Raw genomic sequence first — 19,269 nt, 5'->3', positions numbered from 1 at the left:
GCGTTCGCAGCTTACTTTCTTCCTTATCGATAAAGCTGTCTGCATCATACCCTCTTACCTTTACGCATTGCATTGGATGTCCACGTACAGATATCTTGTATTCTTCTTTCAGAAGAGTACGAGATGTCTTTATCTGCTGAACTGTGCAGAACTCTATGCTTCTTAGCAAGGCAGAGCCACTTCACAATGCCATCCCCATAAGAGCTACTCAAGCCTAGGCCGGATACCAACGGCCGTCGACGCAATTCATTTCGAACCCTCCTCTCCTCCCTCCAGAAAGAATCAAGACGCAACAGCACACCATGGCGCAAACGCTCCGGCACATCCACCTCCCCGGCATCACTCCCTACACCACCGCCGCGCGCCTCCAAGAATCCCTTGTCGCGCGCTTCCTCGCCTCCAAGCCGCCCACCAACGCGCCCGCCCCCAGCCCACACATCATAACCGCCCAGTTCGCGCCCGTCTACACCTGCGGGCGGCGCGAAATCGGCACCGTCTCGGCGCCGCAACAAGCCTTCCTCCGCGCCGACGGCCGCGCTTCCTTCGTCGAGGCCATGCGCGGCGGCCAGACCACCTTCCACGGCCCCGGCCAGCTCGTCGCGTACCCGATCCTCGACCTGCGCGCGCACAAGCTCACGCCGCGCGCCTACGTGTGTTTGTTGGAGAAGTCGCTGATTGCGACGTGTGCGCGCTTCGGCATCAAGGCGATGACTACGGAGCATACGGGCGTGTGGACGAGCCCGGATGATAAGATTGCGGCGGTCGGAGTACATATGCGCAGGAACGTGACGAGTCATGGGGTGGGGCTGAATGTTGGCACGGATTTGTGGTGGTTTGATCGGATTGTGGCGTGTGGGCTGGAGGGGAAGCGGACGACTAGTTTTGAGAGGGAGGGGGTGGAGGGGAAGAGTGTGGAGGAGGTGGGGGAGGCGTATGTGAGTGAGATTACGGCACGGCTGCTGGGGGTTGAGGGCGTGGAGAGGGCTGGCGAAGAGGAGGTAGCCGAGTACCTGAAGGTGTGAACAGAAACTCTACTTTGTGATGGTTCCACCGGGTCTGCCACCTACGAATGAGCTGTCCTGGTACCGGAACATGATCATGAACATCAACATCAACGGATAACAGTCTGACTGTTGACCAATTCTCTATCTAGCAAAAGAGCCTCTAACGTCGCTGGACAGTCAACAACACTGTATCCTCGTTGTTGGGAGAGACACTCAATGCCTTCTAGTAATAACAGAACCAGAACCCTACCACTCTCGACCGAGAATCACTAGCTGCAGGGATATGACAGCAGGTAGAAAGGGCGACTGTTCTTTGAAACAGATTTGCAGGTTGTTCGGCAGCGTAATTGGGGCAATTTTAAGAAAAACATATCTTTCAACTACTGATACCCTGTCTTGGGCAGCACGGCAGAAGGTTTGTAAGGGTGACAATTCCTTAGCATGTCGAGAGTTTCATTTTCATCGATCTTTATGAACCTTGTTACAATCCATGAAAAAACGAACGGGTCCCCATCCTTCCAATTAACAATGCGAGCAGCTCTGCTGTCAAGGGTTTTACGTGTGAACGCTGTTAAGCTACCTATAGTAGGTGATAGGGTAGGTCGGAGTGCAGGTAACCTCTTGTCAAAGTCTATCTTACGTCTATGACAGCATAGGTGTGACGATATGATGAATCTAGAACCTCTCTGAGTGGCTCGGATAGTCTGGTCAAGGAGCAGTACCATGGATCTGGAGTATCCCGCATGAATTCCCCTCACGAGTACTCCTTACTAACTTTGTATATAGAGTCTGGCCCTCCTTAGATACATGCACACTCAAGGTAGAGCTGTATAGTACCAAGGGGAGGGGAGCTGTACTTCTTGATGATCGCCGATATGAGCACCTGGCCCTTGGTTTAAGCGCCAGACTTCCCACCTTCTCAAGAAGAAGCGCAGTAATTCTCCTCCTTTCCGACATCTACATTTTTCTATCCTCGTCTAAAACTGCCGGAACGGAGAACCGCCAGTCACTATCACACAATACGTTTGCCGAGACGGTGGCCAGTTAGACGCCGGACTTTGTGGGCATCGACCAATCAGGAGTCCGAACTCAACACTCCTGCGGACACTTGAGGTGATTGCCGCAGCTGCGGACAGTACCGTCTGTCCAATAGATCTTTCTATTTCTATTCTATCCCTGGTTTGAATGGAAAACGCGGCGTCGCGTGGCTTTAGGTTCGATACTGGGTCCTTGCAACAACGGATTTCGCCTTGCGCTCTCTGCGGAATATCACGACGCTAATACTACTTATCCGCCTGTCAAATTAAGGAAGACGGGAATTGTAAGGTTCAAGAGTATATTGTCGCACACGCTTCTTGAGGAGCGTATTTGAGTCTCACATTCATTCGGATCTAGTCATGAAGCTTCCTTTCTCGTCACTCATTCTTACTATCTTGTTCAATGCTCTGCTCAGCAATGCCGCTCCTTTCGCTGCTGAGAAGAGAGGTAGGCAGATCCAATCAAATACTAATATTCTCTCATACTAATATAAGCAGCAATCGACGACAATCTCTTACAAACGTTCAGAATGATGTCTCAATACGCCTCCGCCGCCTACTGCTCCAACAACCTCAACTCCCCCGGGGACCAACTCCAATGCGGCCCAGGAAACTGCCCGCTCGTGGACGATGCAGACTCAGCAACAGTGCTCGAATACAGCAGGTACATCATCCCCTCCTGCCCCAGTAGCCGACCTCACTCACACCCCCCAGAACCGAAACCATCACCGACGTAACCGGCTTCGTAGCAACCGACCACACCAATAAACAAATCGTCGTCTCCTTCCGCGGCTCCCAATCCATCGACAATTGGCTCACCAACCTCGACTTCGCCCTCGTCCCCACAGACCTATGCACCTCCTGCACCGCGCACGCCGGCTTCTGGCAGTCCTGGCTCGACGCGCGCGCCACCGTGGTACCCGCCGTTAAAGCCGCCGTGGCCAACTACCCCGCGTACAAGATCACGGTCACGGGGCACTCGCTCGGCGGCGCGATTGCGGCCTTTGCCGCCACCCAGCTGCGCAATCTCGGGCTCGGCGTCGCGCTGTACACGTTCGGCAGTCCGCGCATCGGCGGGCCGGTGCTGAGTGCCTACGTGTCCGGCCAGAGCGGGGGGAACTATAGGGTCACGCACTGGAATGATCCGGTGCCGCGGATGCCGATGGTGGCGATGGGCTATGTGCATGTCAGTCCGGAGTACTATGTTGGGGTGAAGAATGGGGCTGCGGTGGGTACGGGGGATGTCAAGGTGTATGATGGGGCGGTCAATCTGTTCAAGGGGAATTCGGCGTGGCTGCGGACGGATGTTGAGGCTCATCGGTGGTATCTCTCGCGGATGGGTATATGTGCGGATTTGAAGCAGAAGAGAGGGTTGGAAGGGTTGGGGCTGGATGTGGTTGCTCGGTTTTAGGAGCGATCTAAATATGTAATCAAGTGACACTTGTTCAGAATCAGTGTGTAAATCATGTTATCGTTCATCGTGGTCTATGTGGGATATCAACTCATCAAACTATTACGAAGCACCAGCGAACTTAAGGCTGACGCATGGAGACTGCTAGACCTTCTCCACTCGCCCAACGCCTCCAGCCTTCTCCTCAAACAGCTCTGCCTCGATATCCTTGTCAGTCGGGGTCTGCTCAACACCGACCTTGGACTCGTTGAACGCATCGAGCTCCTTCGCCTTAAACAAGTTAAGGTAGACAGGGAACGAATACGCAATCAGGAAGCCACCGAGAGGTACCGCCATAGCAACACGGGTGTTACGCGCATCAACCACAGCGCCGAGCATGGGCGGGAAGACAGCACCGCCAGAGACAGACGCAACGAGGAACGAAGCACCACGCTTGGTGTGGCGTCCGAGACCGCGCAGACTCAGCGTAAAGATGGTAGGGAAGATGCAGGACTCGAAGAAGAGCACCATGCACAGCATCGCGATCGCAGTGTCGCCGGTAGTGGGGATCGAGGCGGTGATGAAGATCACGCAGCCTGTAAGGAAGCCGAGCAGGATCCAGCGGGGCTTGACCCACTTCATCATCAAACTCGCGACGAAACGACCGACAGCGAAGAGTGCCTGGGCAACAGCGAGGAGGTTGGAGCCGTCAGCGGTCGTGAGAGTGGGCTTGACCTCAGTGACGTAGTGGATGAAGAAACCCGCAACGGCGACCTGGGCACCGACGTAGCAGAACTGTGCTGCTACGCCCCAGAAGAGTGTGTACTGCTGGCGGAACGGCTTGTCGACGTAGCCTGTGACGTTCTCCGTCTTCTCGGACTGGGCGGCGACGTCGGCGTCTGTGATTTCGGGAATGCTGAGGAGTGTTAGTAAAGAGGGCATGGGGAAAGGGAGACGTGATGCTTACGGAGCGAAGAAAAAGACGACTGCGAGGGCAAAGACGAAGCAGGCGATGCCCAGGTACACCCATTGTACAGACTGGAGGCTGTCGTTGTTGACGTTCTTGAAGAGAACGAAGGACGCGAGGACGGGTGCTACGACACTACCAATAGCCTGGAAGGCCTGGGCCAAGTTGAGACGGAGTTCCATCCATCTAGGAGGACCGCAAGTAGCCTGACGCGATTAGTACATACCCACAGACGACGTCTTTGAGCGTACTCACAATGAACGGGTTGGCAGATGTCTCAAGGGTACTCAGACCCGAGCCAACAACGAACATGGAACCGCAGAAGCCACCGAACGACCTCTGAACACCACTGGGCCAGAATAGCAGAGCTCCCACGCCGTAAATGCAGAGACCGGTGATGAACGTCCATCGGTAACCAAACTTGCGGACAATCCAACCACTGTAAGTGAGCGGGCCGATGAAGTAGGCTCCAAAGTAGGCACTGCGGATATCAGCACTGATAACATGGCACAGACATTGCATACGTACGCTTGCAGACCAGAGGACTGTGCAGCAGTGATGTTAAGCGTTTCCTGGAAGTGCTTGTTCAAGACGTCGAGGAGGCCGTAGGCGAAGCCCCACATGAAGAAGAGGACGGTGACAAGCGAGACCTGACAGTGTTAGCAACTACAGATTCGAGTTGAGAGGTCGACATACGGGAATGATGGACTGTCTGGTTGTGATTTCGCCAGCGCCAGTGACGACATGGTCGTCAACGCTCTTCCTCCGGGTGGCATCCTCCAATGCCTCGACTGCTGATGGTCGACGCTCGACGTTGTCGTCCACCGGCGATGGGTCGCTCTTGCCAAAGTTGAATCTGCCCATTGTGTCGCGATAATTCTGGACACGACGAAGCTATGAAGATTAAAGATATCGCACTGAGCTCACACTGCTGGTTAAATCATACGGGCACCATGGCGATTATATACAGATCAAGTGCCGAGCATCAGCTGTGGTTGTTTGCTGTTAGTCCTAGCCCCGCTCTGCTCCCAAGCTGCCAACAAGATGTGCCCTTGTAGTACTCCCTTGGCCTTTGAGCCGCGTCTCTGTGAAGGCAATCGGACCGAAACACTATTACTCCAGCGAACTACCTGAGCGACACTAATCCGGCAAGGCTACCCAGAAATCCACATACTAGGTGGTCATCTCGGCCAATGATACACCTCTAGTGCGTTGAGATGGCGCTACTGTATACATGGGGTTGAGGCCGTGGAGTGTGGGATGTGACGGCGTGCCTTGGGGTACTCCACGAGGGGATCCTGCTCCACTTCGAACGTATCTAGACTGCTGTAATGTGTTCGAAATTGTAGGTATCGCAAGGCCCCTGACCGGCTAGATTCGGCATCCGTTACAAGTTTATGTATACCAGATCATCGTCATAGTATCCCGTCTCGTCTCGCAACATGACTCTCAAGAACCACCTCCGAACAACACGGCCTTTGGATGTGAATTGACGTAGCTCCGGCAGATCCGTGGTAAGCTGCCATTGCGGGGCGCAGTGCATACTGAAGCTAGACATGCATTTCTTCATCAACTAGATCCAAAAACCGTAAAACGCTAGAAGGTCAGATGGCGTTCTACTGCTAATCACTTGGCAAGGCCGGCAAGAAATCGCTCATTTGCTTGGTTAGTGATGTTGAAGAGGCTCCTTGCCGCATGAGCCTCAATCTAGCGTGGTGATCCGTGCGCAGATATCACCATGTCAAGGCCTTGGAGTAGGCTTGGCCGTCCAATGAAGCAACTCCAGGCCTGATCGATGTCGGCCTTGGTACTGATTTGGTCTTGACTCTGGTTGAGAATATTCGCGGAAAGATTGTCGGACTACCAAGCATCGTTGTTTCAAGCTTGCTATGCTGCATTTCCACTTTCACGCGCACCTGATGTCCTTGGCGCTTAGCCGCTTCACCGAATCACTGCTCGCAAAACCTCTGCCTCCGGAAAATGCTCCACTCCGAATATCGTTGAGCCGCATCGATAGCGTCATGCCCTCAGTGTTGCTGATGCGTGCCCATGGGGGAATACCCCAGCTGGGGTTACTGCGACTCCACATAGCAGGCGGACTGCGACCATGTTGAGGGGCTGGGCATCGCAACATGGCTTGCAGAAAAATCAGGGATACGATAGGTATGTCGTCGGGTTGTGTTAGTAGTGTATAGTGTGTGATGCCTTGTCTTATTGAGGTACTGGTCGAGCGCTACAAATCGGTACGAACTCACCAGCGATCTTTACTCGCTTCGGGTTTTAATCTCTATGCTGATCTCACCATCTTTTATCTTGACTTTGGCGCCCTACAACATAGTCAAGCCAACACCACCCATGTGTTTGACACTTGCTTGGTTCCTGCTATCAATGCCGCCCGTGATAGGTGATGCACGGTAGTTGTACAGGTAGTAGTGAAGTGAGCCATCGCCAGCTCCGAAGCGCTGTTCCTCGAGGAAGAGCGGGTTGTCGAGAAGAGTGAGGGCGTTGAAAACGTCAAAGTCGGCCTGTTCGAGTCAGTATGGCGTGTGCACGACAAGTAAGAATGCATCTTACCTTCTTCGCAATGATCAAGGCGTCCCTCATCAGCGAGTTGAGCGTTGTCTTCAACTTTCCGTCGTCCTTCTCGAACGCAACCTCGGTTGCGTAGTAGAAGAGGTACGCAGCCTTGATGGTGTTGTGCTTCTTGTTTCCGATGACTGTACTCTCCAAGTTGTAGAAGGAGAAATAATCTGTGATCTTGTGCGTTTTGGGGTCTTCAACCACGTAGCTCCATACAACCTGCTCCTTCGGCTCTTCGCTCGGGCAGATCCAGTGCTCAAACTCGGTCTGGTCAAAGACCTGGGCCATATCCATGCGCGCAAGGTAACGCTTCAGCAGGTCAAGCGCGGCAGGTATATCCTTCGATTCCATTTTCCGCAGACCTGGTGTGGATGTGGTATCTGGTAGTTTGTATCGGTTGATCTGGCGCAACTTCGTGCTGCCATGCGGAAGAGGCGAGAAGCCAACATCGTACAGCTTCTCCCAATCGAGTGCGCGGTGGAAGTAGCGACACGTGGCGACAGGGGTAGGCAGAAGGGAGCCAACAGTGTATACGGCCTGGAAGGTGCCCTCGACGTAGCAACGGCGAGTGATCTCCTTGATCAGGACGGGAGCAAGTCGTTTCGAGCGGAGCTTCTTGTGAACACAGAGGAAGTTGACCTCCGAAGACTTGAGCACCTTGTCGCGTATCCGCAGCTGAATGGGGATACCCGAGATGAACGCAACAAGTTTGCCTGAAGCTGTTGCGCGGACACCGACGTGCCATTCCTTCTTCCAGCCAGGCGCCTTGAGAGCCCTGAAAAGGTTAGCCATTAGGTTATGTCGTCGTGATAAGATGAACCCACCAGTTCAGGAAAGATGGAGAGTATTTGAAGCGGAAGGTAGCGTCCTTGTCCTCAACGTAGTGATTCGTGAGCAGATCGTAGACCTCGTCAAGCTGCTTTGTGTCCTCGAGATCCATAGTGACCCACTCGAAGCCAGGGTACATTGGGCTAGGGTTCTTGTCCACCCTCTCGATATCGATCTCCTTGATGGGTCCGTCTGGTATGCGGTCCTTTGAGGCCATCTCGTCGAAGCTCGGTACGGGCTGTGTCTTCCAGAACGCGTGATCAGCCATGTCCTTTGTAGCGCCCTGGGGTGCCAGGCCAGTCAGCATCTCGTTGATGTTGAGCTTCTTGATCATCTGCTCCAGTTCAGCCTTATTATTCGCCTTGGACATGAGCTGGTTCTTCAGCGCAGGGTTGGCGTCCAGCAGCATGCTCATCTGGTCCTTGCCAAGTTGTCCAGCAGCCGGCGCATTCAAATCTGTGGCCGCAGATGCCTTTCCCTTTCCAGCGATTGCATCCTTGATCTTGCGCTTCCTGCTTTTCTTCTTCTTCTCTGTAGCTCCCTCTCCTCCTTCTACCGTTTCTGTAGCTTCGTCTCCACTCTCGTCCTCGAATTCGTGGTCGTCATCTGGCTTGCTGGATTCGGCGATGACCTCCTCAGCTGCAGCGGCGGTGGTGTCGGGTTCGGCGATCTTGGACGCTTCCTGAGGCATGGCGAAGGTGTTGTTGTGTAGTTCTAGGAGCTGCCTAGGAACAGGTAATTGTGGAAGGTGGGGCTAGGAGGGGTCTTACCGCATGCCTCGCTTCCGCCTTCTGTCATCAGGACAGCAACACCAAAAGGCCGACGGCACTGGGGCCGACTAGTAGGAGCTTCAAATGCAAGCTGAGATTCGGCAGCTTCTCATCTGAAATGGCAGAGCCTCAATACTCAGACAGAACGTAGTCAATAACACAAGCGAACTTTCGAGGTCAAATGCATATGATGTCAAATTCACCACGTACTAATCGTACTACCTCAAATAACCAATCTCTCCAAATGTCTTGCAACGTAATCCCAATCGCTTTGATGTTCCATTTGTTGTTTACACAAGAGTTTAGTCATCTCGGCGCCTTCCGATTCGAGCTAGTCTAAACTGGAGTTATCTCAAGCCATCTCGAACTTCATCGTCCCGTCTCCTGTTCGTCTGCACGATTACTTCGTCGATGTTTGCTTGACCTTCTAAGAGGTCTCCCTTTTTGCTTCTCCTGGATATCGATTCGTAGTGCGCAGAATGGCTGCACTCAAGCCAATTTTCATCAAGGCCTATTGGTCACTAGCTATCCTCGGCATGATATGGGCCGCCTTCCTGATAGCGTTGATCAACCCGACCATCCAGCGACAGTAAGTCGGGACTGTGATCATGAATTGGGTCAAGCTGACTGGACTTTATAGTGCTCTGTACGCACACAAGCTCAACACAAACTTTTGGCATAATGTCTCCAATCCGGAAGAATTCGGATTCGCCAGTCAGTCTCCCAAAACTCAGTCTTACTTCAGGCTTTCCGCAATGACCGAACGCTTCAAACTGACGAGAGTTCAAAGAGGGCCAAGTTCAGCCTTTCTGGCTAGAGACAGCAGACGACGAGCGACTGTTCTGTTGGCATGTGCTTCCCCTGGATGTCTACTTGCAGAACGAGGAACAGTTGGCCATGAGTGCAACAAATGGGGAGATCGTCGATGAGCTCAAAGGAACAGTCAGTGAGAAATTATTGAGAGCGGATCCCGAGGCGAGAGTAGTCGTCAACTTCCATGGTGTGAGTTTGCCCTCTGTGTCTGTTCGTTATCATACATGTGGTCTGTACAAATCAGACCAGTCTTTTCATGTCTTTCAAACACACACGTCACATTTTCACCTACAATTTCTAACAAATGTACAGAATGCAGGCCATTTGGCACAAGGATGGCGTCCGTCGACTTATCGCTCAATCTCTGGCATTCCTCGCACTCACCTTCTTACATGTGACTACCGCGGCTTTGGGCTCTCTACGCTCAATAACCCACCTTATCTCCCCACAGAGACAGGCCTCATTACGGATGCGATTTCGATACTCTCTTACGTCGAAACTGATCTCAACCACCCATCAACACGCACCGTACTGCTCGGTCAGAGTCTAGGCACGGCCGTGACAGCCGCTTCGGCACTCTACTTTGCAGACCCATCATCATCGGATCTACCTACAGACATGAAGCACATCTCGCCGCTTCCCAAGTCGCACGCTGGCTTTGCAGGTATCGTTCTTGTGGCTCCGTTCCGAGATCTCACAACTCTGCTTGAGACCTACAAGATCGGTGGCATCGTCCCTATTATCCGCCCCCTACGCGGCTACCAGCGCATTGCCAAGTTTCTGCTCTCACGAATCGTGGACCATTGGCGAACGCTCCCTCGTCTCCGGTCCCTGTTGACTCTCACCGCTGCTTCCAAAACGCCTATCAGGCTGACGCTTCTGCATGCACGCAATGATCAGGATATCGACTTCCGCCAGTCTGAAGCGCTGTTCCAGCCTCTTCAGTCCACGATGCTGGCAGAGGAGGGTGTGAGCGCAAGAGAGGAACGTAGGAGTATTCATGGTGCTGAAAGAGTGAAGAGGGGTGCTTTCGCGTACAAGAATGTTGAAGATCCGAGAGGAGAGAGAGTATGTGAAATGGAGATTGTGCGGTACGGTGGGCATAATGAGGTTGTTGGATGGACACAGGTCAGTCTTGCAGTAAGAAGGGCTTTTGAGGCTGTAGAGGCGAGGGCAGAGAGGGGTGTTGGACTGGATACTGAGTAAGATAATGAGTAGCTTGGAGGATTGCGTGATCGTATTCAGAGAACGAGTGTATGGTACGAGTATTAAGGAGAACATATTGCGGCTCAAACTGCAAATACAAACCGGAACCAACGCAATCTGGGTATCAAAATTCAAAATTCAAGGGGCCACCTAACAAACCACAATATCAGCATCCTTCTCCAGGTCCTCACAGGTATGCTCCTTCCACAAATGCTCCATCAACGCCGCAATCGAGCGACACACCGTATCCGCATCGCCATACTTCGCACACAAGACACACGCAAACGCGCCACCAGGTCGATGGCACTTGACCACAAAAACGTTTCCTATTAGGAATCTCTTGCGCCTGGGATGCCGTCCACGAGTCGTCATGATGAGTTCCCACGCCTTCCGGGGCCGTACGGCGATGGAGGCCCGACAGCGTGGACATCTCCTGTTGCCGTCGCGGCCGAAGTTGGCTGAAAGGGGGAGGTGCGTGTTGTACTGGAGATCGAGGGCGTAGCGGCAGAAGAGCTTGTTGATGTTGGGATTAGGGTAGGGAATGGGGTAAGGATCGGGCGTTGGCTTTGGTGTTGGCTTTGGTGTTGGCTTTGGCGTTGGCTTTGGATCGTCTACGATAGGCTTAGACGGTACTGGTACGGATGTGTCTGAGGAGCTGGAGCTGTTACTCTGACTCCTATGTGGAGATCGGGGAGGTAAGGGCAAGCCTCCTGGCATCGGCGGGTCCACTCCTGGTTTTTTTGGTGGAGGTTGTGCCAGCATGCGTTGGTACAGCAAATCGAGTGCTTGAATAGCTGCTGCCCGGGTGGTCCGCACTGTTTGGACAAGGTGGATGAGTTGCGAGTGCGACGAAGAGATGGTGAGGTAGTTGCTGATCACCAGATCTTGGTGGATGCTGATCAGAACTTGTTGCAATTTGATGATTTGCGATTGCAACTGGAGTTTTGCAACGTCATCTCCACGTGCATATTGTTCGCCGAGCTTGCGATATGCGCGTTCATATGTAGACAGAACTTGCACAGGGGCGTTGCATATTAGATCGTCTTCGCTGTCGCTATGGTGCTCTGCTCTTCTGTCGAGGCCCCATCGAACATGGCGCCCAAGCGACTCGATGACGTGCGAGTGCGAGTCTCGGCGGTCCCGGGTATTATTGGTGTCGGTATTCTTGTGATTATCGGGTTCGTCGTCGGAGCTTGACTTCTGTTTAAGTCTGTGGTACAAGTCTTTCGCGGATCCCAAGACGTCCGTCAAAACGCCAACGAGCGAAAACACGAACACCCGGTCTTGTAGCGCACCCTGAAAAGGTCAGCTCAGGTTAAAATATTCACTAGGGACTTCATGTACTGGTTCGACGGCGGCTTCAGCTCGTTCAGTCATGGTGAATGAACAGCAGATCGTTCAGTAGGCAATGGTGAAGTGGAAGCAGAGCAAAACATAGCTAAAGTCCATTGCAGCTTTGCAGCCGGGCATCTATCTTGCCTGAATCACATTGTCAACATTGAGGGCAGGACCCGTGGGCTGTCCTCATCACACGCTGCGTTCAACGAGCGCATCATGTGCACGCTGCGTTCAACGAGCGCATCATGTGCACGCTGTCTTGGACAGTGGATCACATGCCACAACTCAAATCGTAGCCAAAACCTTCTCTTGTATTCGAGCCAATACTCGTTCCCTTCTAACCAGGCTTTAACCTACACAGTAGGGAAATACATTAGCGGCTCTGATCTCAAAATTCGACATTCAGATCGTCGGTGACTTTGGTCCTATTTCGGGTCTGGTAGCTACGTGGCTGGTACATCACGAGGTCAGCATATACGGCAGCTCGTCTCAGTAGGTGTGTAGGTATGTGGGAATCACGCATAAATACCTTATGAACGTTGGGTTCTGCAGTCTTGGTCGCAATTGGTATGAGGTGTGGGGCAGGTACAGCCACGCGCGCCTATCGCATGGAGGGCGCTTATGCAGGATGCTGGCGCCAAGCGCTCAAAATGCTGCAGGTCGGCCCCCAAAGCTGTGGCATGACGGGGCAGATAAGGCGTGCCGGCTGGGAAATTCGATGTATGCATCAAGCCAAGAGGCGCATTTGGATTCGCAAAAAGGAACGTTGATTGTTTCCAGGTGTTGATGACAGGAGTCTTCAGACTCTTAGCGTGACATGACTTCGCGCCTTCCCCATCAACTGCCCCACCATCTCCTTCGACTCTCGAGAACCACCGTCCTCGTCCATTCCCACATTTCACCAGCTGGTGCACTCTTGACTTCTCAGGATACATCTGGACTTATGCAACGCAAAAAATAGAAACTGTATGCAGATCCAGCCACACTGCGGGCCGAAACGACTCCACTTAGGCTCGTCCCGGCGCTTGTCGTCGCACCAAAGCGAAATGATTCGCTGAGAACGCTGCGTCAACTGGCGAGCACTATCGGAAGCGCGCTCTCATGGCAAGAAAGCCTGGCGGTAAGCGGAGGATTCGCTGCTGCTGTGCCTCATTGACGCCATGCAAAAGTCGCGGGTTCGCTCGTTGCGAATGAGGCACTTGTCACACCTGCACAGTGCAACATTCCCTGAGAGCGTGCGTCAGTAACCATGGCCACGAACACCAGTTCACGCGAGCACCCACTCCAACACCAAGCTCTTCTATCACCGGTTACTGGAAGCATGGACCAGTTGCCAACAGAAGGTTCAACCGCAAAGTCAAAACAATGGCAAACCACCGTCACGCACGTGCCGAGCTGGCCTGAGGAAGGCAGAGCTCTTAGAAATCACACATGGCTCAATTTCTTCTACGGCATCGGCGATATTATTCTTGTTCTACTGCCTGTTTACTTTATTCGTATGTATCCGAGGAATAAGTATGGAAGCCAGCTGATCATCTCCAGTGCTTGCCGTCGCCGCCGCGACCTTGAACGGTAAACCAACCAAAGACAACGATTTCGGCCGCAAGGTGGAATTTGCTATGGATTTGGTGAGTAGCAGGTTGAAGTGTAGTAATTACCTGCTTACAAAAACAGGGTCCAACAATGTTCCCCATCATTTTCGCGGCAATCAGTGGAAGAAGTATGAAGATGATAGCTCGATACCTTGCTGAGAAAGGAACAAAACTAAGCGTATGTCAGGTTCTGAGGGCCCTCATCTGATGTATAGACTAACGAGAGGATAGAATCTAGAGATGCTGATGGCGAGTCAATCTGTGTGGGGCACAGTCGAAAGCCAACTGCTGATGCAAAGAATTACCATTGTTGGAGCAAACTTGCTCTTCCTGTGGGCCTTGTCGCCATTAGGTGGTCAAGCATCTCTTCGTTTGATGCAGAGAGGCAACCATGCGGATATCACATCGACCAAGCTACGCTACATGACAACCGGTCCGGCCGCCGGTGCTTACAGTATCACTACCTCAGGACTCTACGATAGAAGGTCTGCTCAAGCTGGTAGTCTGTATAACGCCGCTCTCATGGCCCCACTGTCAACCAAGATCGGCCCACAGGACTTATGGGGCAACATGAAAATACCGAGTCTGACATCTCTGAACTTATCCACATCAGATCAAGATGGATGGATCGACGTATCTTCGAAAGAGTTCGTACCAGAAGACTATGCATCGCTTGTCGGAGTCCCCATTGCTGGGATACCGAGCAATGCAAGCACTAATTTTACAGTAGAGTACAACTACCTCACAGTGAGCTGCAACCCATTCATACAACGGCCGTATCCTGGACTGCATGGTACCAATGACCCAACTTCCACGAACTATAGCAAGCTAAATGAGATGGTACCTGGACGTATCTGGCGTGATAAAACCATAAAAAGCGAGCAACCGTTCGACCCCTATCTAGGCAGGGCTTCTTTCATCCTTGATACACCTCGGGATCTGGCTCGTTTGGCCTATTACAACGACCAAAAAGACGCCGAACTCTACCAGGCTCGATTGGACAGTTATGTGGGGTTCTACAACCAGTCGAGTATAAGTGTGGCCGAGCGCGAGACTCCCCGTCAGCTGACATTCGCATCCGTCTATGGTATCGATATACGAGGGGAAGCCCAAGGTCTTAGCATTACCAATTGTTCGTTATTTCAGCGGCACGTCGAAGCCTCGGCGGTGTGTACCGGAAGCAGTTGCGCTGTCAACAAGTTAAGGAAATCGTTGACAGACACTCGGCCGGATGCCCTCACCATGCTGGAGAGCATCACCCTCATGTTAGCAATGGCTCAAGAATTTCCCACGGCAATCAAGTTCGACGAAGGCTCAAGTCCTACGGAATTTTTCATGATGAATACGTCCGCATATCCCTACGCGCTGAGCACAAAGAAAATGTGGCCAAACGACATCTACGCAAACGTATCGGATCTCTCACCCGAGCTCTTTTCTCAAAGATTCAGCTTGGTTTTGAACACATACTATCAAGTCATGTTACAACCCTCGGGATATTTTGGTAGTCTGACTGGCAACTTGTCCGCGTACGGTCCAGATACGCTACCAGTCACGGACGTCAACACATACTTACCCGCAAATTTCTCGGCTACCGAACATACTTTTGAAAGTTGGATCACCAAATTCCAAACAGCCGTCAGCGGTCTGGATTATCCATTTCTTGGTGCAACTACTACTGCTGCTGCGACAACAAGTATGCAAATCTTTGTATGCAACTTCGCTTGGATGGTTTTACTCCTTGTATCGTCTAGCTCCATCCTGATCACTGGGATGGTTGCTGTCGTGCTTAAGAGGAGAACTCTTGGGCCCGAGATGTTTGGATTCGTCTCAAGTATGACTTATGAAAACCCGTGGCTCGGTATTCCTAAGGGCGGTACCATGTTAGACGGAATGGAAAGAGCAAGGCTACTAAAGGATGTAGAGGTCTGCATCGGAGACGTACGTGGAGATGACGACGTTGGCCACATTGCTCTCGCAGCAGGTGTTCCTTTGCGGAGCTTGGAGCGTGGACGCCTTTACTGCTAATTGTGGCTCACGCCCGAGACTCCGAGAGTTGCATGAATGGATCATACTGTTCCGGTCCTACTAATATCCGCTTGTTGTGGCGCAGCACTGGATACTGCGGCTGCGCACAATGCAATCACATACTCGAGCATCAACTAGACGCTCAGGGGCCACATGGACCTTTCTGCTGTTAGCTCGCTAAAATGATTCTTGCAACCAAGAATCTCTTTTGGGTTGCTTGGTAGGACCAGAGCTCGAAACAAGGCGACAGTCTGACGGGGACCAGCAAGGAACATGCGTATCCCGCAGTTCACAGACCTGATGTATGACAGAAGTCACGATCGGCATCGAGCGGTTCGCAACAGCCAGTCCTGTTTGCTCTTCAGGACTCGATGTGACAGACCCTTAGGCCTTGCTCCAGAAGTCAAGCTTTGTTGCCGCTGTGGATGCAAGCATGGATCCCGCAAAAGACGGTCTACCAGAAGAGGGAGCGGCTGTCCAATCGGCCACCTGGAGCAGGGGTTGTGGCGGTGGATTTGCGACACTCCAAAACACAGGGGTCCGGAAGATCTCTCGGCCCGCTAAGCGACCCAGCTCCGCAACCAATCATCAACCTTACGGATCTTAGAAACGAAACTTCTCCTGTAGCCGGCCAACGAGCCATGGCAAACCTCCAGCCCTCGGCCTTTAAGGCCTTCCCTTTTAGGCGACGACGCATGATGTACCTGCGCCAACCCGGCGAGGCTACGGGTCTTTCTTTGGCTCACAGGCTTGGTCATACCCAGACCGCATGTTTCACAGAGTAGACGCTGGCCGTTGTGGGGCTGTCCACGTCTTTCAAGGCTATTGTCTTACGTCGGACTGTCATCGTCTAGACGAATCGTTTGATTAGGGGATCGCCATAGTACGCTCTGTCAACGTGGTGGCGGCAGAGAGCAATGCGGCCTGACATGTTATATAAACGTTTACCAGAGCCTCCCTCTTGGCCTCATCACACAACACGCTCTCTCGGCAGCTTCTACCCTCTCCTCATCTTCCTTCTTCTCTTTCATACTAGCTGGACTAGTCGTTTTTCATTCTACACCACAGTCTTTATCACATCACCTTGAAGGTATTCTACACACAATTATCATCATGTCTCTCCGATCAATCATCTTGGCGACTGCCGCCCTTTGCGCATACACAAATGCTCACATCACCATGGAGTCGCCTGTACCTTTCAGTGCGGACAAAATCACCAGCGATCCTATCAGCGCCGAGAACTTCCCCTGCAAGTCCAAGCTCGGTTTCACGGTCACCAAGATGAACGCCATGGCCGTTGGCGAGCAGCAGACCATCTCTTTCAAGGGCACAGCGGTACACGGCGGTGGCTCCTGCCAACTTTCCGTTACTACCGATACTGAGCCAACAGAGAACTCCAAGTTCAAGGTCATCAAATCCATCGAGGGTGGCTGCCCTGGTGTTGATGGCACAACCAACTCATACCAATTCGAAATTCCCGACAGCGTTCCCAATGGCAAGGCCACCTTCGCATGGACTTGGTTCTCCAAGATGTCTGGTGCTCCTGAGCTGTACATGAACTGTGCTCCAATTGAGGTCACTGGCGGTGCTAGCGACACTACCGCATTCGATGCTCTTCCCGATATGTTCAAGGCCAACATTGGTGAGGGTTGCACGAGCCCCCAGAACTTCGCTACTGAGTTCCCCGACGCCGGTTCTAATGTCCAAATGGGCGGTACAAATGACCTGAAGACTCCTACAGGCAGCTGCGGCGCCTCTGGTACACCTGCTAACCCCTCGGCCCCTGCTGGCTCTGGTGCTCCCGCTTCCTCTGCCGCTTCTGCTGCTCCTTCATCTGCCGGCAACGATGGCCAGTACACTCCTCCTGCTGGCGCCGCTCCCACCTCTGCCGCTGTTGTTCCCACTTCTGCCGCCGCCGCACCAACTTCAGCCGCTGTTGCGCCCACCTCAGCTGCCGCTGCTCCCACCTCAGCTGCTGGCAGTGCCCCTGGCTACTCCGCCGCACCCCCGGCCGCTACACCCTCAGCTGCTCCTTCAGGCACCGCCGGCGGCATCTTCGCCCCCGGCGCCTCCAGCGCGCCCGTCGCCGCGTCAACCCAGACCACGCTCGTCACCGTGACCGGCACCCCGTCGACCCCCTCCAAGACCCCCGTCGCCAGCGCCCCCAGCGCCTCCAAGCCTGCTGCCAGCGCCCCCTCGGCCACCAAGCCCGTCGCCAGCGCCCCCGCTGCCGGCACCGGCACAGCCCCTGCGCCCACCACCGCGCCCTCGGCCGGCGGCAGCGGTACCTGCACCACCGACGGCGCCGTCGTGTGCAACGGCCCCAGCCAATTCGGTCTCTGCAACGGCGGCAAGGTCGTGTGGCAGGCGGTCGCCGCAGGCACGACCTGCACCAACGGCACGATCGCGAAGCGCGGCTACAACGGGCGCATTGTGCGCCGCAACCGCAGCTTCATCGGCCACGTGCACAAGCACTAAGCACCTTTTTGTGCTCGGTCACTCGGAGACGGACAACGCAGAAGACAGCGCAGAAGACAGCGCACCAAACACGGCGTTTTATGATAATGACACACATGTGGATGTGGATGGAAACTTTTTCTCGTCACTCGCTTTTACTTTTTTCACAGGGGATGACAGGGTCTGCGACCTGGATTGTTGATGTTGAGTAGATAGATTGCTCGCTGAGAGAACGGGTATTGCATTTGCAGGTGTTGGTCAGGGAGGGAAGGGGATGGGGATAGGACCCAGGGGCTGGGTTATGTTGATATGAACACGAGTCTATACGATATACATACGCATACTTCACACCATGCTTCCCTCCTTTTCGTGATGTGGTGGTTTTTAGCCAGTCTTGGGTTGGGCGGGTGGTGGGTGTTCGCCGCGCCTAACGACTCGACCACCGTCTTCCAGATCCAGACTCGCACCTTCACCACTTCAGCACATCCATCCCCACCACCCTCTCTCACCTCTCACCTCTCACCTCTCACCATCCACTCCACAGCCCCTCCTCCCCCATTCCTCGATACTGCCCCCCTCACAACCCACCCCGCCTCAGGCCCTCGCGCTGAAACAGTACCTGTCTCCGGCCCTCCCCACCACTCCACTCCACCACCCCTTCTCGCCAGACCCTTCGCCACGGTATACCCAGCACTCCCCTGCACGCCGCACGGCACGCGGCCGATCACACACCCGTCGGCCCAGGGTATTAGTGTACAATAGGTATTGCACAGCCTTTCCGCGTGGGTCTAAAGGTCTAAAGATAGGCCATGCATGCAACGCAACAGCTCAACAGCTCAATAGCGTAATCGCGCAATGGCGAAGATGAGGACGGGAAAGGGACGGCGTGGATGCGTGTTTATGCGTTATCCCATCGCGTCTGCTAGTCTGTTAGTCTACGCGCCTACTGGCCTGCTCGCCTACTAGCTTTTGGGTTTTCGGTTTCTTGGTGCGGCTTGAGATAGGAGAGGGCTATAGAAGCGCATCTAAGACGCGTGGTAGGAGGGATACTTACTGTCGCTGGTGGCGAGGTGGAGTAGAGGCGCGTCTTTCGGGTCCAAAGGCAGCGGCGGTTTTAGGCGGAGGGATGGTGGTGAGAGACGGAAAGTTAAACGGGTGGCGAGATGGTCTGGGTAGGGTGGTGTTGCGATTCGTTGGCCTGGGTTGGGGGCGGGTATGTATGGATAGTGTGGCCGCGACAGACTTTTTTTCAGGGCTCGTTG

The 19,269-nt window shown here is 53.5% G+C and overlaps 9 protein-coding genes across 9 annotated transcripts; 6 read left to right on the top strand and 3 right to left on the bottom strand.

Annotated features, from left to right (window-relative positions):
* The first annotated feature begins 32 nt into the window (after window positions 1-32).
* C7974DRAFT_464854 (uncharacterized protein) lies at window positions 33-1,516 on the top strand. The gene has a single exon (XM_046146279.1). The coding sequence runs from the start codon at window positions 303-305 to the stop codon at window positions 1,020-1,022; it is 720 nt and encodes a 239-aa protein (XP_045994576.1). The 5' UTR covers window positions 33-302; the 3' UTR covers window positions 1,023-1,516.
* A 665-nt stretch (window positions 1,517-2,181) lies between these two features.
* C7974DRAFT_458015 (Alpha/Beta hydrolase protein) lies at window positions 2,182-3,492 on the top strand. The gene is made up of 3 exons (XM_046146073.1): window positions 2,182-2,489; window positions 2,540-2,705; window positions 2,756-3,492. The coding sequence occupies exons 1-3, from the start codon at window positions 2,402-2,404 to the stop codon at window positions 3,450-3,452; spliced, it is 951 nt and encodes a 316-aa protein (XP_045994575.1). The 5' UTR covers window positions 2,182-2,401; the 3' UTR covers window positions 3,453-3,492.
* Window positions 3,493-3,596: 104 nt separating this feature from the next.
* Window positions 3,597-5,262, bottom strand: C7974DRAFT_363416 (putative L-fucose-proton symporter; the record flags this gene model as incomplete). The annotated part of the gene is made up of 5 exons (XM_046139758.1): window positions 3,597-4,347; window positions 4,399-4,604; window positions 4,654-4,879; window positions 4,927-5,048; window positions 5,095-5,262. The coding sequence occupies 5 exons, from the start codon at window positions 5,260-5,262 to the stop codon at window positions 3,597-3,599; spliced, it is 1,473 nt and encodes a 490-aa protein (XP_045994574.1).
* A 1,366-nt stretch (window positions 5,263-6,628) lies between these two features.
* On the bottom strand, window positions 6,629-8,821 carry C7974DRAFT_226292 (glycylpeptide N-tetradecanoyltransferase-like protein). Its single transcript, XM_046137281.1, has 3 exons — window positions 7,803-8,821; window positions 6,973-7,753; window positions 6,629-6,923 (listed from the first exon to the last, which is right to left on the bottom strand). The coding sequence occupies exons 1-3, from the start codon at window positions 8,495-8,497 to the stop codon at window positions 6,726-6,728; spliced, it is 1,674 nt and encodes a 557-aa protein (XP_045994573.1). The 5' UTR covers window positions 8,498-8,821; the 3' UTR covers window positions 6,629-6,725.
* A 122-nt stretch (window positions 8,822-8,943) lies between these two features.
* C7974DRAFT_226259 (Alpha/Beta hydrolase protein) lies at window positions 8,944-10,670 on the top strand. The gene is made up of 4 exons (XM_046137279.1): window positions 8,944-9,165; window positions 9,217-9,290; window positions 9,367-9,578; window positions 9,702-10,670. The coding sequence occupies exons 1-4, from the start codon at window positions 9,056-9,058 to the stop codon at window positions 10,593-10,595; spliced, it is 1,290 nt and encodes a 429-aa protein (XP_045994572.1). The 5' UTR covers window positions 8,944-9,055; the 3' UTR covers window positions 10,596-10,670.
* On the bottom strand, window positions 10,671-12,179 carry C7974DRAFT_226269 (uncharacterized protein). The gene is made up of 2 exons (XM_046137280.1): window positions 11,940-12,179; window positions 10,671-11,891 (listed from the first exon to the last, which is right to left on the bottom strand). The coding sequence occupies exons 1-2, from the start codon at window positions 11,970-11,972 to the stop codon at window positions 10,746-10,748; spliced, it is 1,179 nt and encodes a 392-aa protein (XP_045994571.1). The 5' UTR covers window positions 11,973-12,179; the 3' UTR covers window positions 10,671-10,745.
* A 649-nt stretch (window positions 12,180-12,828) lies between these two features.
* C7974DRAFT_226221 (uncharacterized protein) lies at window positions 12,829-15,763 on the top strand. The gene is made up of 5 exons (XM_046137278.1): window positions 12,829-13,053; window positions 13,103-13,429; window positions 13,476-13,561; window positions 13,608-13,703; window positions 13,757-15,763. The coding sequence occupies exons 2-5, from the start codon at window positions 13,183-13,185 to the stop codon at window positions 15,548-15,550; spliced, it is 2,223 nt and encodes a 740-aa protein (XP_045994570.1). The 5' UTR covers window positions 12,829-13,053; window positions 13,103-13,182; the 3' UTR covers window positions 15,551-15,763.
* A 776-nt stretch (window positions 15,764-16,539) lies between these two features.
* Window positions 16,540-18,352, top strand: C7974DRAFT_398893 (uncharacterized protein). The gene has a single exon (XM_046142361.1). The coding sequence runs from the start codon at window positions 16,664-16,666 to the stop codon at window positions 18,026-18,028; it is 1,365 nt and encodes a 454-aa protein (XP_045994569.1). The 5' UTR covers window positions 16,540-16,663; the 3' UTR covers window positions 18,029-18,352.
* On the top strand, window positions 18,353-19,084 carry C7974DRAFT_398892 (uncharacterized protein). Its single transcript, XM_046142360.1, has 2 exons — window positions 18,353-18,926; window positions 18,975-19,084. The coding sequence occupies exon 1, from the start codon at window positions 18,380-18,382 to the stop codon at window positions 18,767-18,769; it is 390 nt and encodes a 129-aa protein (XP_045994568.1). The 5' UTR covers window positions 18,353-18,379; the 3' UTR covers window positions 18,770-18,926; window positions 18,975-19,084.
* Window positions 19,085-19,269: the final 185 nt, after the last annotated feature.

Source organism: Boeremia exigua (assembly GCF_020726555.1).
Source record: "Boeremia exigua strain MPI-SDFR-AT-0100 chromosome Unknown C7974scaffold_9, whole genome shotgun sequence".
Lineage (NCBI taxonomy): Eukaryota > Fungi > Ascomycota > Dothideomycetes > Pleosporales > Didymellaceae > Boeremia > Boeremia exigua.
The sequence above is the reverse complement of the archived record's forward strand: the minus strand, read 5'-3'. Positions and strand labels throughout refer to the sequence as shown.

Excerpts from the sequence above, each read along its gene's own strand:
- C7974DRAFT_458015 (XM_046146073.1), top strand. The coding sequence starts at position 2,402 with ATGAAGCTTCCTTTCTCGTCACTCATTCTTACTATCTTGTTCAATGCT. Across the intron at positions 2,490-2,539 it reads TTTCGCTGCTGAGAAGAGAG|CAATCGACGACAATCTCTTA; the intron begins GTAGGCAGATCC and ends TAATATAAGCAG. Across the intron at positions 2,706-2,755 it reads ACAGTGCTCGAATACAGCAG|AACCGAAACCATCACCGACG; the intron begins GTACATCATCCC and ends CACACCCCCCAG.
- C7974DRAFT_226259 (XM_046137279.1), top strand. The coding sequence starts at position 9,056 with ATGGCTGCACTCAAGCCAATTTTCATCAAGGCCTATTGGTCACTAGCT. Across the intron at positions 9,166-9,216 it reads AACCCGACCATCCAGCGACA|TGCTCTGTACGCACACAAGC; the intron begins GTAAGTCGGGAC and ends TGGACTTTATAG. Across the intron at positions 9,579-9,701 it reads TAGTCGTCAACTTCCATGGT|AATGCAGGCCATTTGGCACA; the intron begins GTGAGTTTGCCC and ends ACAAATGTACAG.
- C7974DRAFT_464854 (XM_046146279.1), top strand. The coding sequence starts at position 303 with ATGGCGCAAACGCTCCGGCACATCCACCTCCCCGGCATCACTCCCTAC.
- C7974DRAFT_226269 (XM_046137280.1), bottom strand. The coding sequence starts at position 11,972 with ATGACTGAACGAGCTGAAGCCGCCGTCGAACCA. Across the intron at positions 11,892-11,939 it reads CTGAAGCCGCCGTCGAACCA|GGTGCGCTACAAGACCGGGT; the intron begins GTACATGAAGTC and ends TGACCTTTTCAG.
- C7974DRAFT_226292 (XM_046137281.1), bottom strand. The coding sequence starts at position 8,497 with ATGCCTCAGGAAGCGTCCAAGATCGCCGAACCCGACACCACCGCCGCT. Across the intron at positions 7,754-7,802 it reads TCTCCATCTTTCCTGAACTG|GGCTCTCAAGGCGCCTGGCT; the intron begins GTGGGTTCATCT and ends TAACCTTTTCAG. Across the intron at positions 6,924-6,972 it reads CCTTGATCATTGCGAAGAAG|GCCGACTTTGACGTTTTCAA; the intron begins GTAAGATGCATT and ends TGACTCGAACAG.
- C7974DRAFT_398892 (XM_046142360.1), top strand. The coding sequence starts at position 18,380 with ATGTGGTGGTTTTTAGCCAGTCTTGGGTTGGGCGGGTGGTGGGTGTTC.
- C7974DRAFT_226221 (XM_046137278.1), top strand. The coding sequence starts at position 13,183 with ATGGCCACGAACACCAGTTCACGCGAGCACCCACTCCAACACCAAGCT. Across the intron at positions 13,562-13,607 it reads TGGAATTTGCTATGGATTTG|GGTCCAACAATGTTCCCCAT; the intron begins GTGAGTAGCAGG and ends TTACAAAAACAG. Across the intron at positions 13,704-13,756 it reads AGAAAGGAACAAAACTAAGC|AATCTAGAGATGCTGATGGC; the intron begins GTATGTCAGGTT and ends ACGAGAGGATAG.
- C7974DRAFT_398893 (XM_046142361.1), top strand. The coding sequence starts at position 16,664 with ATGTCTCTCCGATCAATCATCTTGGCGACTGCCGCCCTTTGCGCATAC.